The sequence below is a fragment of the Mesoplodon mirus genome, assembly GCF_964341445.2.
Source record: "Mesoplodon mirus genome assembly, chromosome: 12".
In the NCBI taxonomy this organism is placed as follows: Eukaryota; Metazoa; Chordata; class Mammalia; order Artiodactyla; family Ziphiidae; genus Mesoplodon; species Mesoplodon mirus.
In genome coordinates this window covers 31,878,167-31,895,788 of record NC_138988.1, presented here as the reverse complement: position 1 = coordinate 31,895,788, position 17,622 = coordinate 31,878,167, and the positions used below count along the sequence as shown (strand labels likewise).

At 36.5% G+C, this 17,622-nt stretch overlaps 1 protein-coding gene across 3 annotated transcripts in view; it reads right to left on the bottom strand.

Moving 5' to 3' along the window:
• DNAH12 (dynein axonemal heavy chain 12) overlaps nucleotides 1-17,622 on the bottom strand; it is a 219,961-nt gene that overhangs the window by 176,332 nt on the left and 26,007 nt on the right. For all 3 annotated transcript variants that reach the window (XM_082639578.1, XM_082639579.1, XM_082639577.1), the window contains exons 5-10: nucleotides 5,348-5,537; nucleotides 4,629-4,701; nucleotides 3,864-4,022; nucleotides 3,456-3,651; nucleotides 1,186-1,374; nucleotides 176-332 (exon numbers count right to left, since the gene is read on the bottom strand). In XM_082639578.1, coding sequence (XP_082495704.1) covers nucleotides 176-332; nucleotides 1,186-1,374; nucleotides 3,456-3,651; nucleotides 3,864-4,022; nucleotides 4,629-4,701; nucleotides 5,348-5,537 — 964 coding nt within the window. The remainder of the gene's footprint in view (nucleotides 1-175; nucleotides 333-1,185; nucleotides 1,375-3,455; nucleotides 3,652-3,863; nucleotides 4,023-4,628; nucleotides 4,702-5,347; nucleotides 5,538-17,622) is intronic.

Below are 17,622 nucleotides of genomic sequence, written 5' to 3'. Positions count from 1 at the left end.
CAAGTTTCTTGGGTTTGATCCATGACTCTGCCAAAAGCCATGCCTATGCTCCCTTCTGGCTCTCTGCTCTTTCATGACAGATCCAGACAAGCAAATAACTGACCAAATTCTAGTAAAAATAAAATGGCATTCTTTTATGGCAAAAAAGAGATATAATATTATGTGTCATATATACCATATGTCTCATAATGTTTTCTTGCACCTTCTAAGTTATGATGTACTGCCACCTTCAGTGTATCAAGAGCCCATTGTAATACATGTTCAGGAAGTTCTGTGTCAAGGTTCACAGTTGTTGAAGTTCCTGATAGCCAAGAGGGTACTGTTTGGACATTCTAACATAAATAAAAATGACAATTCATGAAATAAATATCTGTTCAATTGATCTATATGTAGATCTTATACTATACTTTTAAAAATTCATTTCAGATTTCAGCAGTCCAAGAAAAGATAACTTGATGCAAAATAATGATTTAAAATTGTCGTAGTCTAATATAAAACCTTAGTTGGGTTAGTTTTCTATCATTCAACAAATATTTATTGAGGAACTATAATGTTGAAGTGATTATACTAGAAAGCTCTAGAAAGAACAAACATGACTTGGATCTTGTCCTTAAGAAGTTCACAACTCAGTAGGGAACATGAGACATGCACAAAAATATCAATTCATAACTGCAATAAAACTTATAAGAAGAAAAAAGTCATCTCAAGCCAGGAAACTTTCTCAAAGAGAAAGCACTTTTAACTTAAAATAACCTGGAGGATGGAAAGAAAACAACGAGTTATAACATTTTATGTACATATACACTTTATAGAGCTTAAAGTCAATTTAAAAGTTCAAAAAAGGCCATATAAAGAAACCCAATGGGCAGAGCCACAGATGTAGAAAACAAACTTATGGTTACCGGTGGGTAAGGGGGAGGGAGGGATAAATTGAGAGATTGGGATTGATATATACACACTACTATATATAAAATAGATAACTAATAAGGACCTACAGGGAACTCTACTCAATACTCTGTAATGGCCTATATGGGAAAAGAATCTAAAAAAAAAGACTGAGTATGTGTATATGTATAACAAATTCACTTTGCTGTACACCTGAAATGAATGCAACATCGTAAACTAACTATACTCCAATAAAAATTTAAAGAAAAAGAAACCCAATGGATAAGAAAAAAGAAATACCTGCATAGCTTCAGCTATTCGCTCAACCAAACCCAAAACAACATCTTCCAAATCTTGAAAAGTAGGATAAAATTCCATTTTATCATCATCAAACGTCAATTCCATCTTAAATATTGGCAGCCCTCGTTGATCTTCTTGGTCAAAGAGATTTACAAATCCTTCTACAGTTCTCGTTAAGAGCTCTTTTAGCTGCATGATGCCATAAGTTATTATTACTTTAGAAAGTACAAACTGAACCTTTAACTAAAATCAGTAACCTATTGCCTATAATTAATTCACTCTACCAATCCATTTAGTCCTGAAAATTATCTTCATTCAGCACAATATGTTCTTAATAGTCTAAAATAAATAGGACAATGTATACAAACTTTAATTTTTCTATAGAATATCAACAATCTTAAAATGGCAAACTCAGAATCTTCTACATCCTTTAGTAATTCTGTCCCTGGTACAGAAAAAGTTCCAGAAGACCCAACAATATGGTAAAGACTGAGGGGAGGAGAGGCCTGAAACCTGAGTTTGGGGGTGTCATGAGGTGACATGTATATGGGGCAAGGGACAGTAGTGTACTAGAGCTAGCTCCTACAATTATAATAGCCAATTGTTAAACATTCAAGAATTTTGTGAGCCAGATACTAAACTCTTGGATGCTTGAAAATCACCATGGTGGGAATATTTACCCCATGGAAATTGGCAAACACTACAAACCAGGGCTTTTTCTCCTGGGGTCAGATTTCCAGCACATCACTAGGTGAGAGTAAAGCCACTGGAACTTAGAAATGTGCACTATAAGTTACCAAAGTATGAATAATGCTTTCTTTTGCAGAAACAACTATTAGAAATTTAAGCAAGGTAGACAAACATATATCTAAATAATCTTCAAAACATTCCTCATCTCTTTACTTCTTATCATATAATCATAGTCCTCTTAAGAGGATAAAGGTAAAAAGGAAATCATGTATATTCGTTACAGTATTACATACCATATATATATATATATAAATTCCCTTTAAAAATGGCAAAATTTGGGCTTCCCTGGAGGTGCAGTGGTTGAGAATCTGCCTGCCAATGCAGGGGACACGGGTTCGAGCCCTGGTCTGGGAAGATCCCACATGCCACTGAGCAACTAGGCCCGTGAGCCATAACTACTGAGCCTGCGCGTCTGTAGCCTGTGCTCCGCAACAAGAGAGGCCGCGATAGTGAGAGGCCCGCGGACCACGATGAAGAGTGGACTCCGCTTGCCGCAACTAGAGAAAGCCCTCGCACAGAAACGAAGACCCAACACAGCCAAAAATAAATATAAAAATAAATTAATTAATTTAAAAAAATACAGCAGGCTTGGAAGTCCTTCTACCTGTGTTTTAAAAAAATGGCAAAATTCATGGAATCTTTGGAGGTCTTTACCAAAAGGAAAAGTTTTTATTCAAAACTATTTTTCTAGGATTACATTTCTACAATAGTAAAAATTCAAGGAGCCCATAAAATAATTGTATAAAATTCATATTCTTTCTGTTTGTCATTTAAAGACGATCAATAACGTTTCGAACCAAGATTTTACTGAGAACAAAACGAGAATCAATTAACTTGTAATTTCATAAGTTCAAAAATATGTTCACTAGGATAGTACTTTTGTTAATTTACTCCAATAAAGCTATAATTAGCTTATAGCTTTTAAGCATGAATCCAGTAATCAATCATAATATTGACACATACTCCTAGACTTACCTCTCATTTTATTTTTTATTTTTATTATTATTATTTTTAGATTTTATTTATTTATTGGCTGTGTTGGGTATTCATTGCTGCGCACGGGCTTTCTCTAGTCGCAGCACGTGGGGCTACTCTTCGTTGTGTTGCGCGGGCTTCTCACTGCGGTGGCTTCTCTTGTTGCGAAGCAGGGCTCTAGGCACACAGGTTTAGTAGTTGTGACTCACTGGCTCTAGAGCACAGGCTCAGTAGTTGTGGCGCACGGGCTTAGTTGCTCCGTGGCATGTGGGATCTTCCCAGACCAGGGCTCGAACCCATGTCCCCTTCATTGGCAGGCAGATTCTTAACCACTGCGCCACCAGGGAAGCCCTTACCTCTCATTTTTAGGCTGCTTCCAGAAATAAAGCATTTTTCTGCTAAAGTTATTTAAACAAAATTATAGTAAAAGTCTTTCTTAATTTATTTCAAAATAATTATATAGCACTATATCTAAAGAAGATTTATTTAAAATACTAAAGTAACTTCAATAACATTATCATTTAAAATATACAAAACCTATTTACCTGATTTGACATAAGTGTGGAAACACAGTTATAAAATGCATCCAGTTTCTCAGGTTTAATGCCTTCTAGTGACTCCTTCTTGGTAAAGAGACTTATAACCTTTGGATACCAAGTGTTTATTATCTTCTCTTCTGCCTTTCTAGCTTGTTTTGATAAATCATTTTTCAGTGATTCACAATCAATTGGGCCTTTACCTCTATTTATGAAAAAAATGATTTAAAGCAAACAATAGATATTGGTCATGATACAAAATTGTTGAAAAAAGTAAGATAAATTAAAAATTTTTTTAACCTAAGAAAAGTCCTGAGTATTTATCAATCAGTTTTTTAAATTATATAGTCAAAATATAAAGACTCAAGCAGGAGACATTCAAATTTTAAATGTTAATTAATAAATATGGGATTTTACCTAATTCCAGTTAAGTCTAGCAAAACGGTATTGGCAAATGTTGTATAACCAAGGTCCAATAACATTTTCATAGTTGGATGAACAATGTACAAACTAGCTAATATTTGATTTCTTGTCTGCAGATAGTTAGAATGCCAAAGCTTAGAATAATCCAGGTCTCTGGAAAAGCAAAACACCATATCAAACAGGATTCAAATGATACATTCTAAATTTTAGGAAATAATATTTATGACATGGAATTAGTATCAAAGTGAGAAGACTGGGGATTGAGAAGAGAGAAATGTACTCAGCAATGGGAAACTTAGGAGATAAGCATGTAATAAAAATACATCAAGATTTTGAGAGTTCACTATCTTTGGAGAGACCAGAGATCATTTGTGGGTAAGGCAGGCTAATGGGCCAGACATGAGCTCTCTAACTTCCATTGTGCTCTGGCTCAGTTACCCTGGGTAGAGATAAACAAACTCAGTCCTTAGGATTGGGGAGAAGAGACGGAGAAATCTGTCTAGCATACTCCAAAGCTTACTTAAGGCTAAGTTGAGTTATACATCCATAAATGTTCCCACTAATTGCATAAGCAACAACAGATAAGTTCAATGTAGAGGATACCTCTGGGGGAAAAAAAAAACAGTAGTACTATTTTTTTTTACATGTTTTCAAAACACTTTTGAGTTTCACAGTTGTAACCTTGAATGTAAGATCAGTTTATTTTCAATCTGTTATCAAAACCTAGATACAGTACTGTTTTATAAAAATTTTACTTACACAGGGGATTCATGTAAAGGGCCTCCTTCATCTTCAAGCCATTTAACTGGAGGTCTCACAAGAACACTCCTCACTCAAAAAAAAAAAAAAGTATATATATACATATATTTGATAGATAGATAGATAGATAGATAGGTTAATACTTCTTGAAAATCTTTGCAAGACTTAACTGAAATCAAAGTTTCTAACTTTTGATAATGGATAGTATAGTTTAATATGAATCAAAATGAGTATAAGAAAAAAATCCCTTATGTGAAACAAAATCATGCTCTTGGTACTATTTTGGCCCTGCTTTGGAGGTGAATTCAGATACAGTAAAGCTTTAATAAGTTCTCAGTTTTTCTCATCTTATCTATTCAAAGGTCACTGGCATGGCCACTTAAAAAAATTAATCCAATTAAAAACTGCAAAGGTTAAATCCCTAATAAATCTCCCCAAACACATTAATATTTTCTTACAATCCTGTAAATAGTATAACCATAAAGACAAAGTAAAAAATTAAAAAGCTATTAAGCACATAAAAATTACAAAAAGTACCCTTAAAAACAGTGTCCTTAAATTACAAAGATTTGACTAGGTTATAGGCTCAAAGTTAAAACTTTAAAAATATCTAAGAAATACATATAGCTAAACATATAATGTTCATTATTCATATTTCTACTTTCGATTGGGAGAGGTGGGGAAACAAGCAAGCTTGGCGTGTGTTAAATGTCACTTACCCAAATATCTCTTCATGCTTTTTTCAAAATCACTTGACACCTCATTTACGAGACTTTGAATGAGTTCTTCTCTTTCTTTCCCTTCCTTTAAAGACTCAGGTATCAGCATTAGCATGTGATCCAGCCATTCCTGCTGAATAGGTACTATGGGACTACTCTCTATACATTGTTTCAAATAAATATAGTTGAACTGAGAATGTAATAAGAAAAAATTAAATGTTCTAAATGGTGTAGTATTTCAATGATACATGTGAAATGTAGCATTTCAGAGTAAAAATATTATGAAAAATAACATGTTTTCAGAATAAAAATATTTTATCCAAAAGTACAACCTACAAAGAAACTACTTTATATTTTTATTTATGATGAATTCTCTCCAAATTAATGTTCTTAGTATACTCTTCACTTTCTCAAGGCAAAACAAACATCCTTAATCTAACTTACTATTCCTTCATTTAACAAATATTCATTAATTCAACAAATATTCAGGTATTGTTCCAAATGCTGAGGATATAGTAATAAACAAAACAGACAAAGCCCCACTCTCTTGGAGATACTATTCTGGTATAATAGCATCATAATGTAATTTCAAAAATTCTCCCATAACAATGAGTAGTCTGACAAAAATAGACATGAACAAATGGAAAGACAGTACTTGATCTTGGTAAAGATATTTTAACATCATGAAAATTTAAAGTTGTCCCAAAATCAATTTAATGCAATACCAATAAAAATATCTATACACATTTTTAAGAAACTAGACAAGTAGAGACTAAAGTTCAAGTAGAAAAATAAATAGCCAAGAAATCCCTGAGAAATAATATTTATAAGGAAGAACTATCCCTAGGAGACATTAAATCATACTATAAAGTCTCCGTGATGAGAATACTGTGGTACAGGTACATGAATAGACAGACCACTGGGAAAAAAAAATTAGAAAGTCCAGAAATAGATTCAGTCCATAGGAAAATGTAGCATATGATAAATGTGGTACCCCAAATCACTGAAGCAAAGATAAAGATTTTAATAAATATTTCTCGGACAACTGGTTAGCCATTTGGAAAAAGATAAATTTAACACATATCTTCCAACATACACAAGAATAAATTCCAAATAGATCAGAAATTTAATTAAACTAAACAATAAAACTATATAAGGCCATAAAAAAACTGATAAAATTCTTATAATTGAGCATAGGGGAAGACTTTATAACTATGATTCAAATTCCAGGTACAAAAAAGGAAAAAATGATTGACAAATTCTGACTACATAAAATTAAAATGTTTGCATGTTTTAAAAACATCATAATAAAAAAGGTCAAAAGATTACTGACAATCTGGGAGAAAATATTATAAAGCATATCTCAAATAAAGGGGAAAGAATGCTTAAAAATTTAGGAAATGGGTGAAACTTGAGGACATTATGCTAAATGAAATAGGCCAATGACAAAAAGATAAACACTTTATGATTCCACTTATATGAGGTATCTACAGTAGTCAAATTCATAAAACAGAAAATAGAATGCCACTTGCCAGGGACTAGGGGGAAAAGGAAATGGAGAGTTGTTGCATGAGTGTAGAGTTTCAGTTTTGCAATATGAAAATATTCTGGAGATTAGTTGCACAATGTGAAAATACTTAACAGCACTGAACAGTATACTTTATTTCTTTTTTAAAAAATATTTATTTATTTTTGGCTGTGTTGGGTCTTCATTTCCGTGCGAGGACTTTCTCTAGTTGCAGCAAACGGGGTCCACTCTTCATCGCAGTGCGCAGGCCTCTCACTATCGTGGCCTCTCTTGTTGCGGAGCACAGGCTACAGACGCGCAGGCTCAGTAGTTGTGGCTCACGGGCCTAGTTGCTCAGCGGCATGTGGGATCTTCCCAGACCAGGGCTTGAACCCGTGTCCCCTGCATTGGCAGGCAGATTCTCAACCACTGCGCCACCAGGGAAGCCTCTATTTATTTATTTTTAATTAATTTATTTATTTATATATTTTTGGCTGCATTGGGTCTTCATTGCTGCGCACAGGCTTTCTCTAGTTGCCGGGGGCTACTCTTCATTGCGGTGTGCAGGCTTCCCATTGTGGTGGCTCCTCTTGTTGTGGAGCACGGGCTCTAGGCATGTGGGCTTCAGTAGTTGTGGCACATGGGCTCAGTAGTTGTGGCGCACAGACTTGGTTGCTCCACGGCATGTGGGATCTTCCAAGACCAGGGCTCGAACCTGTGTCCCCTGCATTGCCAGGCAGATTCTTAACCACTGAGCCACCAGGGAAGTCCTGAACAGTACATTTTAAAATAGTTAAGATGGTGGGACTTCCCTGGTGGGGCAGAGTAGGTTTCTCACATGTTATAGGTTAGCAATTTAAAAAGTTTATATGTATTCTAGAATTTAACAAAATAAGTAAATATACTGTGGTTCATAAAAGCTAGGTTTCTGACTGTGAGAGAAGGGAGCAACAAATAAGGAAAGAGGGAAGACTAGAATGAACCCAGTGCTATTAAATTGGAATAGGAGGCATAAGTGTAAACTCATGGTTTTTAAGATAGATAGACAGATGATAGAAGGAAGGATGGATGGATAGATAGATAGATAGATTATGTTTCCTCAAGGATGAATAAGAAAGTCCACGTTGGCGAAGCATAAAATATGATACAGAGCGTGGCGAGAGGAGAGGCAGGGGAATAGGTAGGAGTCATATTACAGAAAGCCTTGCATACACATTAAGATTTAATTCTGCATGTTATGGGCAGCCACTGATGGCTATCGTAGTCAAGGCGAAAGAGGAAGACCTGATCTAAGGCTAGGACAAAAAGAGGATTGATTGGAGAAATATTCGTAGCATTTGGGGACTAATTGTATGGCAGAGAGGGGGAAAAAGAAGTTAAGACTCAGGTGTTTTAAGCATGAGTGACTGGGTAAATAGTGGTAACTAGAAGAGAGAATAAGGAGGAAGAGACGTCTTATGGAAGAAGCTGATAAGTTCATTTTTCTGACATGTTGAATTTGAGGTATTTGTGCATCAAAATCTATGGGAGTCATCAAAATATGGAAGGTACTTGAAATCAGAAGAGAATCATCCAGGAAGATTCAAGGAAAGAGAACAGTGGGCCACAGTCAGGCAGGGAAGCGAAACCCATGAAGATGACAGAGAAATAATATTTAGAGAACTAGAAAAATAAGTATAAGGGCATTTAAAAGGAAATGAATATTCAGCAGTATCAAAAATCAGCTGGAATTGTCACTATTTTTTATTTTAGCCAACTAATGGGTATGTAGTGATAACTCATCACAGTTTTAATTTACATTTCCCTAATGGTTAATAATGTTGAGCATCTTTGACGTGCATATTTGCCATCCATATATCCTCTTTGGTAAAATGTCTAGTCATGTCTTTTACTCATTTTCAAATTGGATTTTTTGTTTTTATCCTGTTGAGTTTTCCTCCTGAATTTTTTTTTTTTTTCTGTACGCAGGCCTCTCACTACTGTGGCCTCTCCCGTTGCGGAGCACAGGCTCCGGACACGCAGGCTCAGCGGCCATGGCTCACGGGCCCAGCTGCTCCGCGGCATGTGGGATCTTCCCGGACCAGGGCACGAACCCATGTCCCCTGCATCAGCAGGCGGACTCTCAACCACTGCACCACCAGGGAAGCCCTATCCTGTTGAGTTTTGAGAGTTCTTAAATATTCTAGATACAAGTCCTTTGTTGCATATGTGATTTGTGAATATTTTCTTGCAGTATGTAGCATGTTTTTTCATCCTCTTAACAGAATCTTTCACCTAGCTATAGTTTTTAATTTTTTTTTTTTTTTTTTTTTTTTTTTGTGGTACACGGGCCTCTCACTGTTGTGGCCTCTCCCGCTGCGGAGCACAGGCTCCGGACGCGCAGGCTCAGCGGCCATGGCTCACGGGCCCAGCCGCTCCGGGGCATGTGGGATCTTCCCGGACCGGGGCACGAACCCGTGTCCCCTGCATCGGCAGGCGAACTCTCAACCACTGCGCCACCAGGGAAGCCCTTTAATTTTTATGAAATAAAATTTATTGGTTTTTTTATGGATTGTGCTTTTTATTTTTTTATTTTTTGGCCATGCTGCGCAGCACGCAGGATCTTAGTTCCCCGAACATGGATCAAACTCATGCCCACTGCAATGGAAGTGCAGAGTCTTAACCACCGAACAGCCAGGGAAGTCCCGGACTGTGCTTTTTTAAATTGAGGTATAGTTGATTTACAATATATATTAGTTTCAGATGTACAACATAGTGATTCAAAATTTTTATAGATTATACTCCATTTAAAGTTATAAAATATAGGCTATATTCCCTGTGCTATACAATGTATCATTATAGCTTATTTATTTTATACATAGTAGTTTGTACCTCTTAATCCCCTACCCCTATCTTGCCCCTCCTCCCTTTCCTCTCCCCACTGGTAACCACTAGTTTTTTCTCTGTATGTGTGAGTCTGTTTCTGTTTTGTTATATTCCTTTGTTTTATTTTTTAGATTCCACATATAAATGATAACATACAGTATTTATCTTTCTCTGTCTGACTTATTTCTCTATGCATAATACTCTCCAGGTTTATCTTTGTTGTTGCAAATGGAAAATTTTCATTCTTTCTTATGGCTGAGTTATTCCATTACATATATATATGTATGTATATAAATTATATATATGTATATAAATTCACATCTTCCTTATCCACGTCTTGGTTTTTGTAAATAATGCTGTTGTGAACATTAGGGTGCATTTATCTTTTGGATTAGTGTTTTTGTTTTCTTTGGATATATAACCAGAAGTGGAATGGCTGGGTCATATGTAGTTCTATTTTTAGTTTTTAGAGGGACCTCCACACTGTTTCCCATAGTGGCTGCACCAATTTATGTTCCCACCAACAGTGAACAAGGGCTCCCTTCTCTCTACATCCTCACCAACATTAGTTATTTATGGTCATTTTTTTTAACATCTTTATTGGAGTATAATTGCTTTACAATGGTGTGTTAGTTTCTGCTTTATAACAAAGTGAATCAGCTATGCATATACATATATCCCCATATCTCCTCCCTCTTGCATCTCCCTCCCACCCTCCCTATCCCACCCCTCTAGGTGGTCACAGAGCACAGAGCTGATCTCCCTGTGCAATGCAGCTGCTTCCCACTAGCTATCTATCTTACATTTTGTAGTGTATATATGTCCATGCCACTCTCTCACTTCGTCCCAGCTTACCCTTCCCCCACCCCGTGTCCTCAAGTCCATTCTCTGCATCTGCGTTTTTATTCCTGTCCTGCCCCTAGGCTCTTCAGAACCTTTTTTTTTTTTGATTCCATGAATATGTGTTAGCATATGGTATTTGTTTTTCTCTTTCTGACTTACTTCACTTGGTATGACAGACTCTAGGTCCATCCACCCCACTACAAATAACTCAATTTCGTTTCTTTTTATGGCTGAGTAATATTCCATTGTATATATATGCCACATCTTCTTTATCCATCCATCTGTCGATGGACACTTAGGCTGCTTCCATGTCCTGGCTATTGTAAATAGAGCTGCAATGAACATTATGGTACAAGACTCTTTTTGAATTATGGTTTTCTCAGGGTATATGCCCAATAGTGGGATTGCTGGGTCGTATGGTAGTTCTATTTTTAGTTTTTTAAGGAAACTCCATACTGTTCTCCATAGTAGTATCAATTTATATTCCCACTGACAGAGCAAGAGGGTTCCCTTTTCTCCACACCCTCTCCAGCATTTATTGTTTGTAGATTTTTTGATGATGGCCATTCTGACTGGTGTGAGGTGATACCTTATTGTAGTTTTGATTTGCATTTCTCTAATGATTAGTGATATTGAGTATCCTTTCATGTTGGAAATGTTTGTTGGCAATCTGTATATCTTCTTTGGAGAAATGTCTATTCAGGTCTTCTGCCCATTTTTGCATTGGGTTGTTTGTTTTTTTGATATTGAGCTGCATGAGCTGCTTGTAAATTTTGGAGATTAATCCTTTATCAGTTGCTTCATTTGCAAATATTTTCTCCTATTCTCAGGGCTGTCTTTTCATTTTGTTTATGGTTTCCTTTGCTATGCAAAAGCTCTTAAGTTTCATTAGGTCCCATTTGTTTATTTTTGTTTTTATTTCCATTTCTCTAGGAGGTGGGTCAAAAAGGATCTTGTTGTGATTTATGTCATAGAGTGTTCTGCCTATGTTTTCCTCTAAGAGTGTGACAGTGTCTGGCCTTATATTTAGGTCTTTAATCCATTTGGAGTTTATTTTTGTATATGGTGATACGGAGTCTTCTAATTTCATTCTTTTACATGTAGCTGTCCAGTTTTCCCAGCACCAATCATTGAAGAGGCTGTCTTTTCTCCATTGTATATTCTTGCATCCTTTATCAAAAATAAGGTGACCATATGTGTGTGGGTTTATCTCTGGGCTTTCTATCCTGTTCCATTGATCTATATTTGTTTTTGTGCCAGTACCATACTGTCTTGATTACTGTAGCTTTGTAGTATCATCTGAAGTCAGGGAGGCTGATTCCTCCAGCTCTGTTTTTCATTCTCAACATTGCTTTGGCTACCTGCCCCAGTGATAAGGAGGTTGAAATAGCATATAGTGATGTAGCCAAAGGAGTTACCAAATAAAATAGCACTTATGAGAGAGATGTCTTCACATCTTCCCCTGACTGAGAACATGCTTTTCCTAACACACTGCTCCTATTCCTATAAAGTAGAAACTTTATTTTGCACAAACATGCAGGTATTTCAGATTAGGATAAAGGATAGACAAGGTATAGTAGCTATCGTTAAATATATACTCCTAAGCAGTGTCATTTTAAAATTGTTTTACCCTGCTTATCTCCCCTACCGTGTATCCTCCTCTCCTCTAATTTGGAGACACTCCATAAAAACTTTTCACTTTAAAGGTAGTTTGCCATCTCTCTACAGCTCACACCACTGTCTCCATTCACTGTGTATAGATGGCAGAACTTTTGAGGTGCACTGTTTAACTGTTAAAATAGTAACCACAACCTCATCAGGCCCAAAATGGAGCATAATGCATGGTACAAGGAATATTTATGTATTTTTGGAATTTTATAATATTTAGTAAGAGTATATGAAAGGATTGCTACTGTATCAAAATATATTGTTTCAATTTAGTCTATCCTGGATATGTACTAAAGCGTGTTACCACAAGAGAAGAAAGCCTTCTACACAAAGTCTCTACAGATTTTGCTATTTTACTTTGTATGTGGATTTTTACTTTTGCCTAAACGCATTTATCCTTCATATCAATTATAACATCTGACACTATGTAGGAGCTAAAAATTTAGATGGAGGAACATTATTTTCAAGATCTTCTTCAAGTCTCTTATGCATATAAGAGAAACCAATTGGCACCTGATACTCTCTGTCTAAATATGTTACTGGTAATATGTATTTTTCCCAGTGCCATTCATTTGGAATGTAATTGTTTTCTTCCTTTATTTTAAAAATGCTCCTTTTTAAGGTAAGCATCAGCCATGTTGTTTGTAGATCTTTTGAGCAACACTACATAAAATTATATTTAGTTGATTTAGCTATAGCAGTACAATGATTAGTAATATAAAAATTAACCTAAGGGGGGAAAAAAGATTGCTTTGGCTATTTGGGCTCTTTTGTGTTTCCATACAAATTGTGAAATTTTTTGTTCTAGTTCTTTGAAAAGTGCCATTGGTAGTTTAATAGGGATTGCACTGAATCTAGATTGCTTTGGGTAGTATAGTCATTTTCACATGTTGATTCTTCCAGTCCAAGAATATGGTATATCTCTCCATCTGTTTGTATCATCTTTAATTTCTTTCATTAGTGTCTTATAGTTTTCTGCATACAGGTCTTTTGTCTCCCTAGGTAGGTTTATTCCTAGGTATGTTTATTCCTAGGTATTTTATTCTATTTCTTGCAATGGTAAATGGGAGTGTTTCCTTAATTTCTCTTTCAGATTTTTCATCATTAGTGTATAGGAATGCAAGAGATTTCTGTGCATTAATTTTGTATCCTGCTACTTTACCAAATTCATTGATTAGCTCTAGTAGTTTTCTGGTAGCATCTTTAGGATTCTCTATGTATAGTATCATGTCATCTGCAAACAGTGACAGCTTTACTTCTTCTTTGCCAGTTTGGATTCCTTTTACTTCTTTTTCGTCTTGGATTGCTGTGGCTAAAACTTCCAAAACTATGTTGAAGAATAGTGGTTAGAGTGGACAACCTTGTCTTGTTCCTGATCTCAGAGGAAATGGTTTCAGTTTTTCACCATTAAGAATGATGTTGGCTGTGGGTTTGTCGTATATGGCCTTTATTATGTTGAGGAAAGTTCTCTCTATGCCTGTGCTCTGGAGGGTTTTTATCATAAATGGTGTTAAATTTTTTCAAAAGCTTTTTCTGCATCTATTGAGATGATCATATGGTTTTTCTCCTTCAGTTTGTTAATATGGTATATCACATTGATTGATTTGCATATACTGAAAAATCTTTGCATTCCTGGGATAAACCCCACTTGATCATGGTGAATGATCCTTTGAATGTGTTGTTGGATTCTGTTTGCTAGTATTTGGTTGAGGATTTTTGCATCTATGTTCATCAGTGATAATGTCCTGTAGTTTTCTTTCTTTGTGACATCTTTGTCTGGTTTTGGTAACAGGGTGATGGTGGCCTCATAGAATGAGTTTGGGAATGTCCCTCCCTCTGCTATATTTTGGAGGAGTTTGAGAAGCATAGGTGTTAGCTCTTCTCTAAATGTTTCATAGAATTCGCCTGTGAAGGCTTTTGGTCCTGGGCTTTTGTTTGTTGGAAGATTTTTAATCACAGTCAGTGTTTCGATTGGTCTGTTTATATTTTCTATTTCTTCCTGGTTCAGTCTCGGAAGGTTGTGCTTTTCTAAGAATTTGTCCATTTCTTCCAGTTTGTCCATTTTATTGGCATATAGTTGCTTGTAGTAATCACTCATGATCCTTTGTATTTCTGCAGTGTCAGTTGTTACTTCTCCTTTTTCATTTCTAATTCTATTGATCTGAGTCCTCTCCTTTTCTTGATGAGTCTGGCTAATGGTTTATCAATTTTGTTTATCTTCTCAAAGAACCAGCTTTTAGTTGTATTGATCTTTGCTGTTGTTTCATTCATTTCTTTTTCATTTATTTCAGATCTGATCTTTATGATTTCTTTTCTTCTGCTAACTTTGTGTTATTTTTGTTCTTTCTCTAATTGCTTTAGGTGCAAGGGTGGGTTGTTTATTAGAGATGTTTCTTGTTTCTTGAGGTAGGACTGTATTGCTATAAACTTCCCTCTTAGAACTGCTTTTGCTGCAGCCCATAGGTTTTGGTCGTTATGTTTTCCTTGTCATTTGTCTCTAGCTACTATTTGATTTCCTCTTTGATTTCTTCAGTGATCTCTTGCTATTTAGTAGTGTATTGTTTAGCCTCCATGTGTTTGTATTTTTTACAGTTTTTTTCCTGTAATTAATATCTAGTCTCATAGTGTTGTGGTTGGAGGATACTTGATACGATTTCAATTTTCTTAAATTTACCAAGGCTTGATTTGTGACCCAAGATATGCTCTATCCTGGAGATTGTTCCGTGAGCACTTGAGAAGAAAGTGTATTCAGTTGTTTTTGGATGGAATGTCCTATAAATATCAATTAAGCCCATCTTGTTTAATGTATCATTTAAAGCTTCTGTTTCCTTGTTTATTTTCATTTTGGTTGATCTTTCCATTGGTGAAAGTGGGGTGTTAAAGTCCCCTACTATGATTGTGTTACTGTCAATTCCCCCTTTTATGGCTGTAAGCATTTGCCTTATGTACTGAGGTGCTCCTATGTTGGGTGCATAAATATTTACAATTGCTATACCTTCTTCTTGGATTGATCCCTTGATCATTATGTAGTGTCCTTCTTTGTCTCTTGAAATAGTCTTTATTTTAAAGTCTCTTTAGTCTGATATGAGAATTGCTACTCCAGCTTTCTTTTCATTTCCATTTGCATGGAATTTCTTTTTCCATTCCCTCACTTTCAGTCTGTATGTGTTCCTAGGTCTGAAGTGGGTCTCTTGTAGACAGCATATATATGGGTCTTGTTTTTGTATCCATTCAGCCAGTCTATGTCTTTTGGTTGGAGCATTTAATCCATTTACATTTAAGGTAGTTATCGATATGTATGTTCCTATTACCATTTTCTTAATTGTTTTGGGTTTGTTATTGTAGGTCTTTTCCTTCTCTTTTTTTTTCCTGCCTAGACACGTTCCTTTAGCATTTGTTGTAAAGCTGGTTTGGTGGTGCTTAATTCTCTTAGCCTTTGCTTGTCTACAAAGGTTTTAATTTCTCCATCGAATCCGAATGAGATCCTTGCTGGATAATCTTGGTTGTAAGTTTTTCTCCTTCATCACTTTAAATATGTCCCACCGCTCCCTTCTGGCTTGCAGAGTTTCTGGTGAAAGATCAGCTGTTAACCTTATGGGGATTCCCTTGTATGTTACTTGTTGTTTTTCCCTTGCTGCTTTTAATATTTTTTCTTTGTATCTAATTTTTGATAGTTTGATTAATATGTGTCTTGGTGTGTTTCTCCTTGGATTTATCCTGTATGGGACTCTCTGTGCTTCCTGGACTTGATTGACTGTTTCCTTTCCTATATTAGGGAAGTTTTCAGCTATAATCTCTTCAAATATTTTCTCAGTCCCTTTCTTTTTCTTTTCTTCTTCTGGGACCCCTATGATTTGAATGTTGGTGGGTTTAATGTTGTCCCAGAGGTCTGTGAGACTCTCCTCAATTCTCTTCATTCTTTTTCTTTATTCTGCTCTGCAGTAGTTATTTCCACTATTTTATCTTCCAGGTCACTTATCCATTCTTCTGCCTCAGTTATTCTGCTATTGATTCCTTCTAGAGAATTTTTAATTTCATTTATTGTGTTGTTCATCATTGTTTGTTTGCTCTTTAGTTCTTCTAGGTCCTTGTTAAACGTTTCTTGTATTTTCTCCATTCTATTTCCAAGATTTGGATCATTTTTACTATCATTACTCTGAATTCTTTTTCAGGTAGACTGCCTATTTCCTCTTCATTTCTTTGGTCTGGGGGGTTTTTACCTTGCCCCTTCATCTGTGTGTTTCTCTCTCTTCTCATTTTGCTTAACTTATTGTGTTTGGGGTCTCCTTTTCACAGGCTTCAGGTTCGTAGTTCCCGTTGTTTTTAGTGTCTGCCCCCAGTGGGTAAGGTTGGTTCAGTGGGTTGTGTAGGCTTCCTGGTGGAGGGGACTGGTACCTGTGTTCTGGTGGACGAGTCTGGATCTTGTCTTTCTGGTGGGCAGGGCCGAGTCCAGTGGTGTATTTTGGGGTGTCTGTGGCATTATTATGATTTTAGGCAGCCACTCTGCTAATGGGTGGTGTTGTGTTCCTGTCTTGCTAGTTGTTTGGCATAGTGTGTCCAGCACTGTAGCTTGCTGGTCATTGAGTGGAGCTGGGTCTTAGCGTTTAGATGGAGATCACTCGGAGAGCTTTCACCATTCGATATTACATGGAGCCAGGAGGTCTCTGGTGGACCAATGTCCTGAACTCAGCTCTCCCACCTCAGAGGCACAGGCCTGACAGCCAATCAGAGCACCAAGACCCTGTCAGCCACATGGCAACAACAACTCTGTCAATATGTCTTCATCAACCAAATGAGCAATGCCAATGTGGGACCCAGGACCATTCACTCGGTGGAAGAATTCCGGGTTTAGGCAGGGGACTGGCAGAGTGCAGGTGATATCTGGATATTGCTTGACACTTCACAGACTGTTCTCAATGGATTTCCCTTCTTTGCTGAGCTTCAAAGCTTCCAAGATCTTGGGAGCTGGGAAGTGAAAGGCAGAGGGAGGGAGCGCAGGGCAGGAGCAGCCCCTGGGCGTTTGCCCATGGGAGTGGCTGCCTCTGTGGTCTTTTTGATGGTAGCCATTTTGACAGGTGTGAGGTGATATCTCATTGTGGTTTTTGTTTGCATTTCTCTGATGAATGAATGATAAATGAATGTTGAGCATCTTTTCATGTGCTTGTTAGTCATCTGTATATCTTCTTTGGACAAATGTCTATTCAGGTCTTCTGCCCATTTTTTAATTGGGTTGTTTGTTTTTTTGACATTAAGTTAGTTGTACGAGCTGTTTATATACCTTGGATACTAACCCTTTATCAGTCATATGATTTGCAAATATTTTCTCTCATTCAGTAGGTTGTCTTTTCATTTTGTGGATGGTTTTGCTGTGCAAAAGCTTTCAAGTTTAATT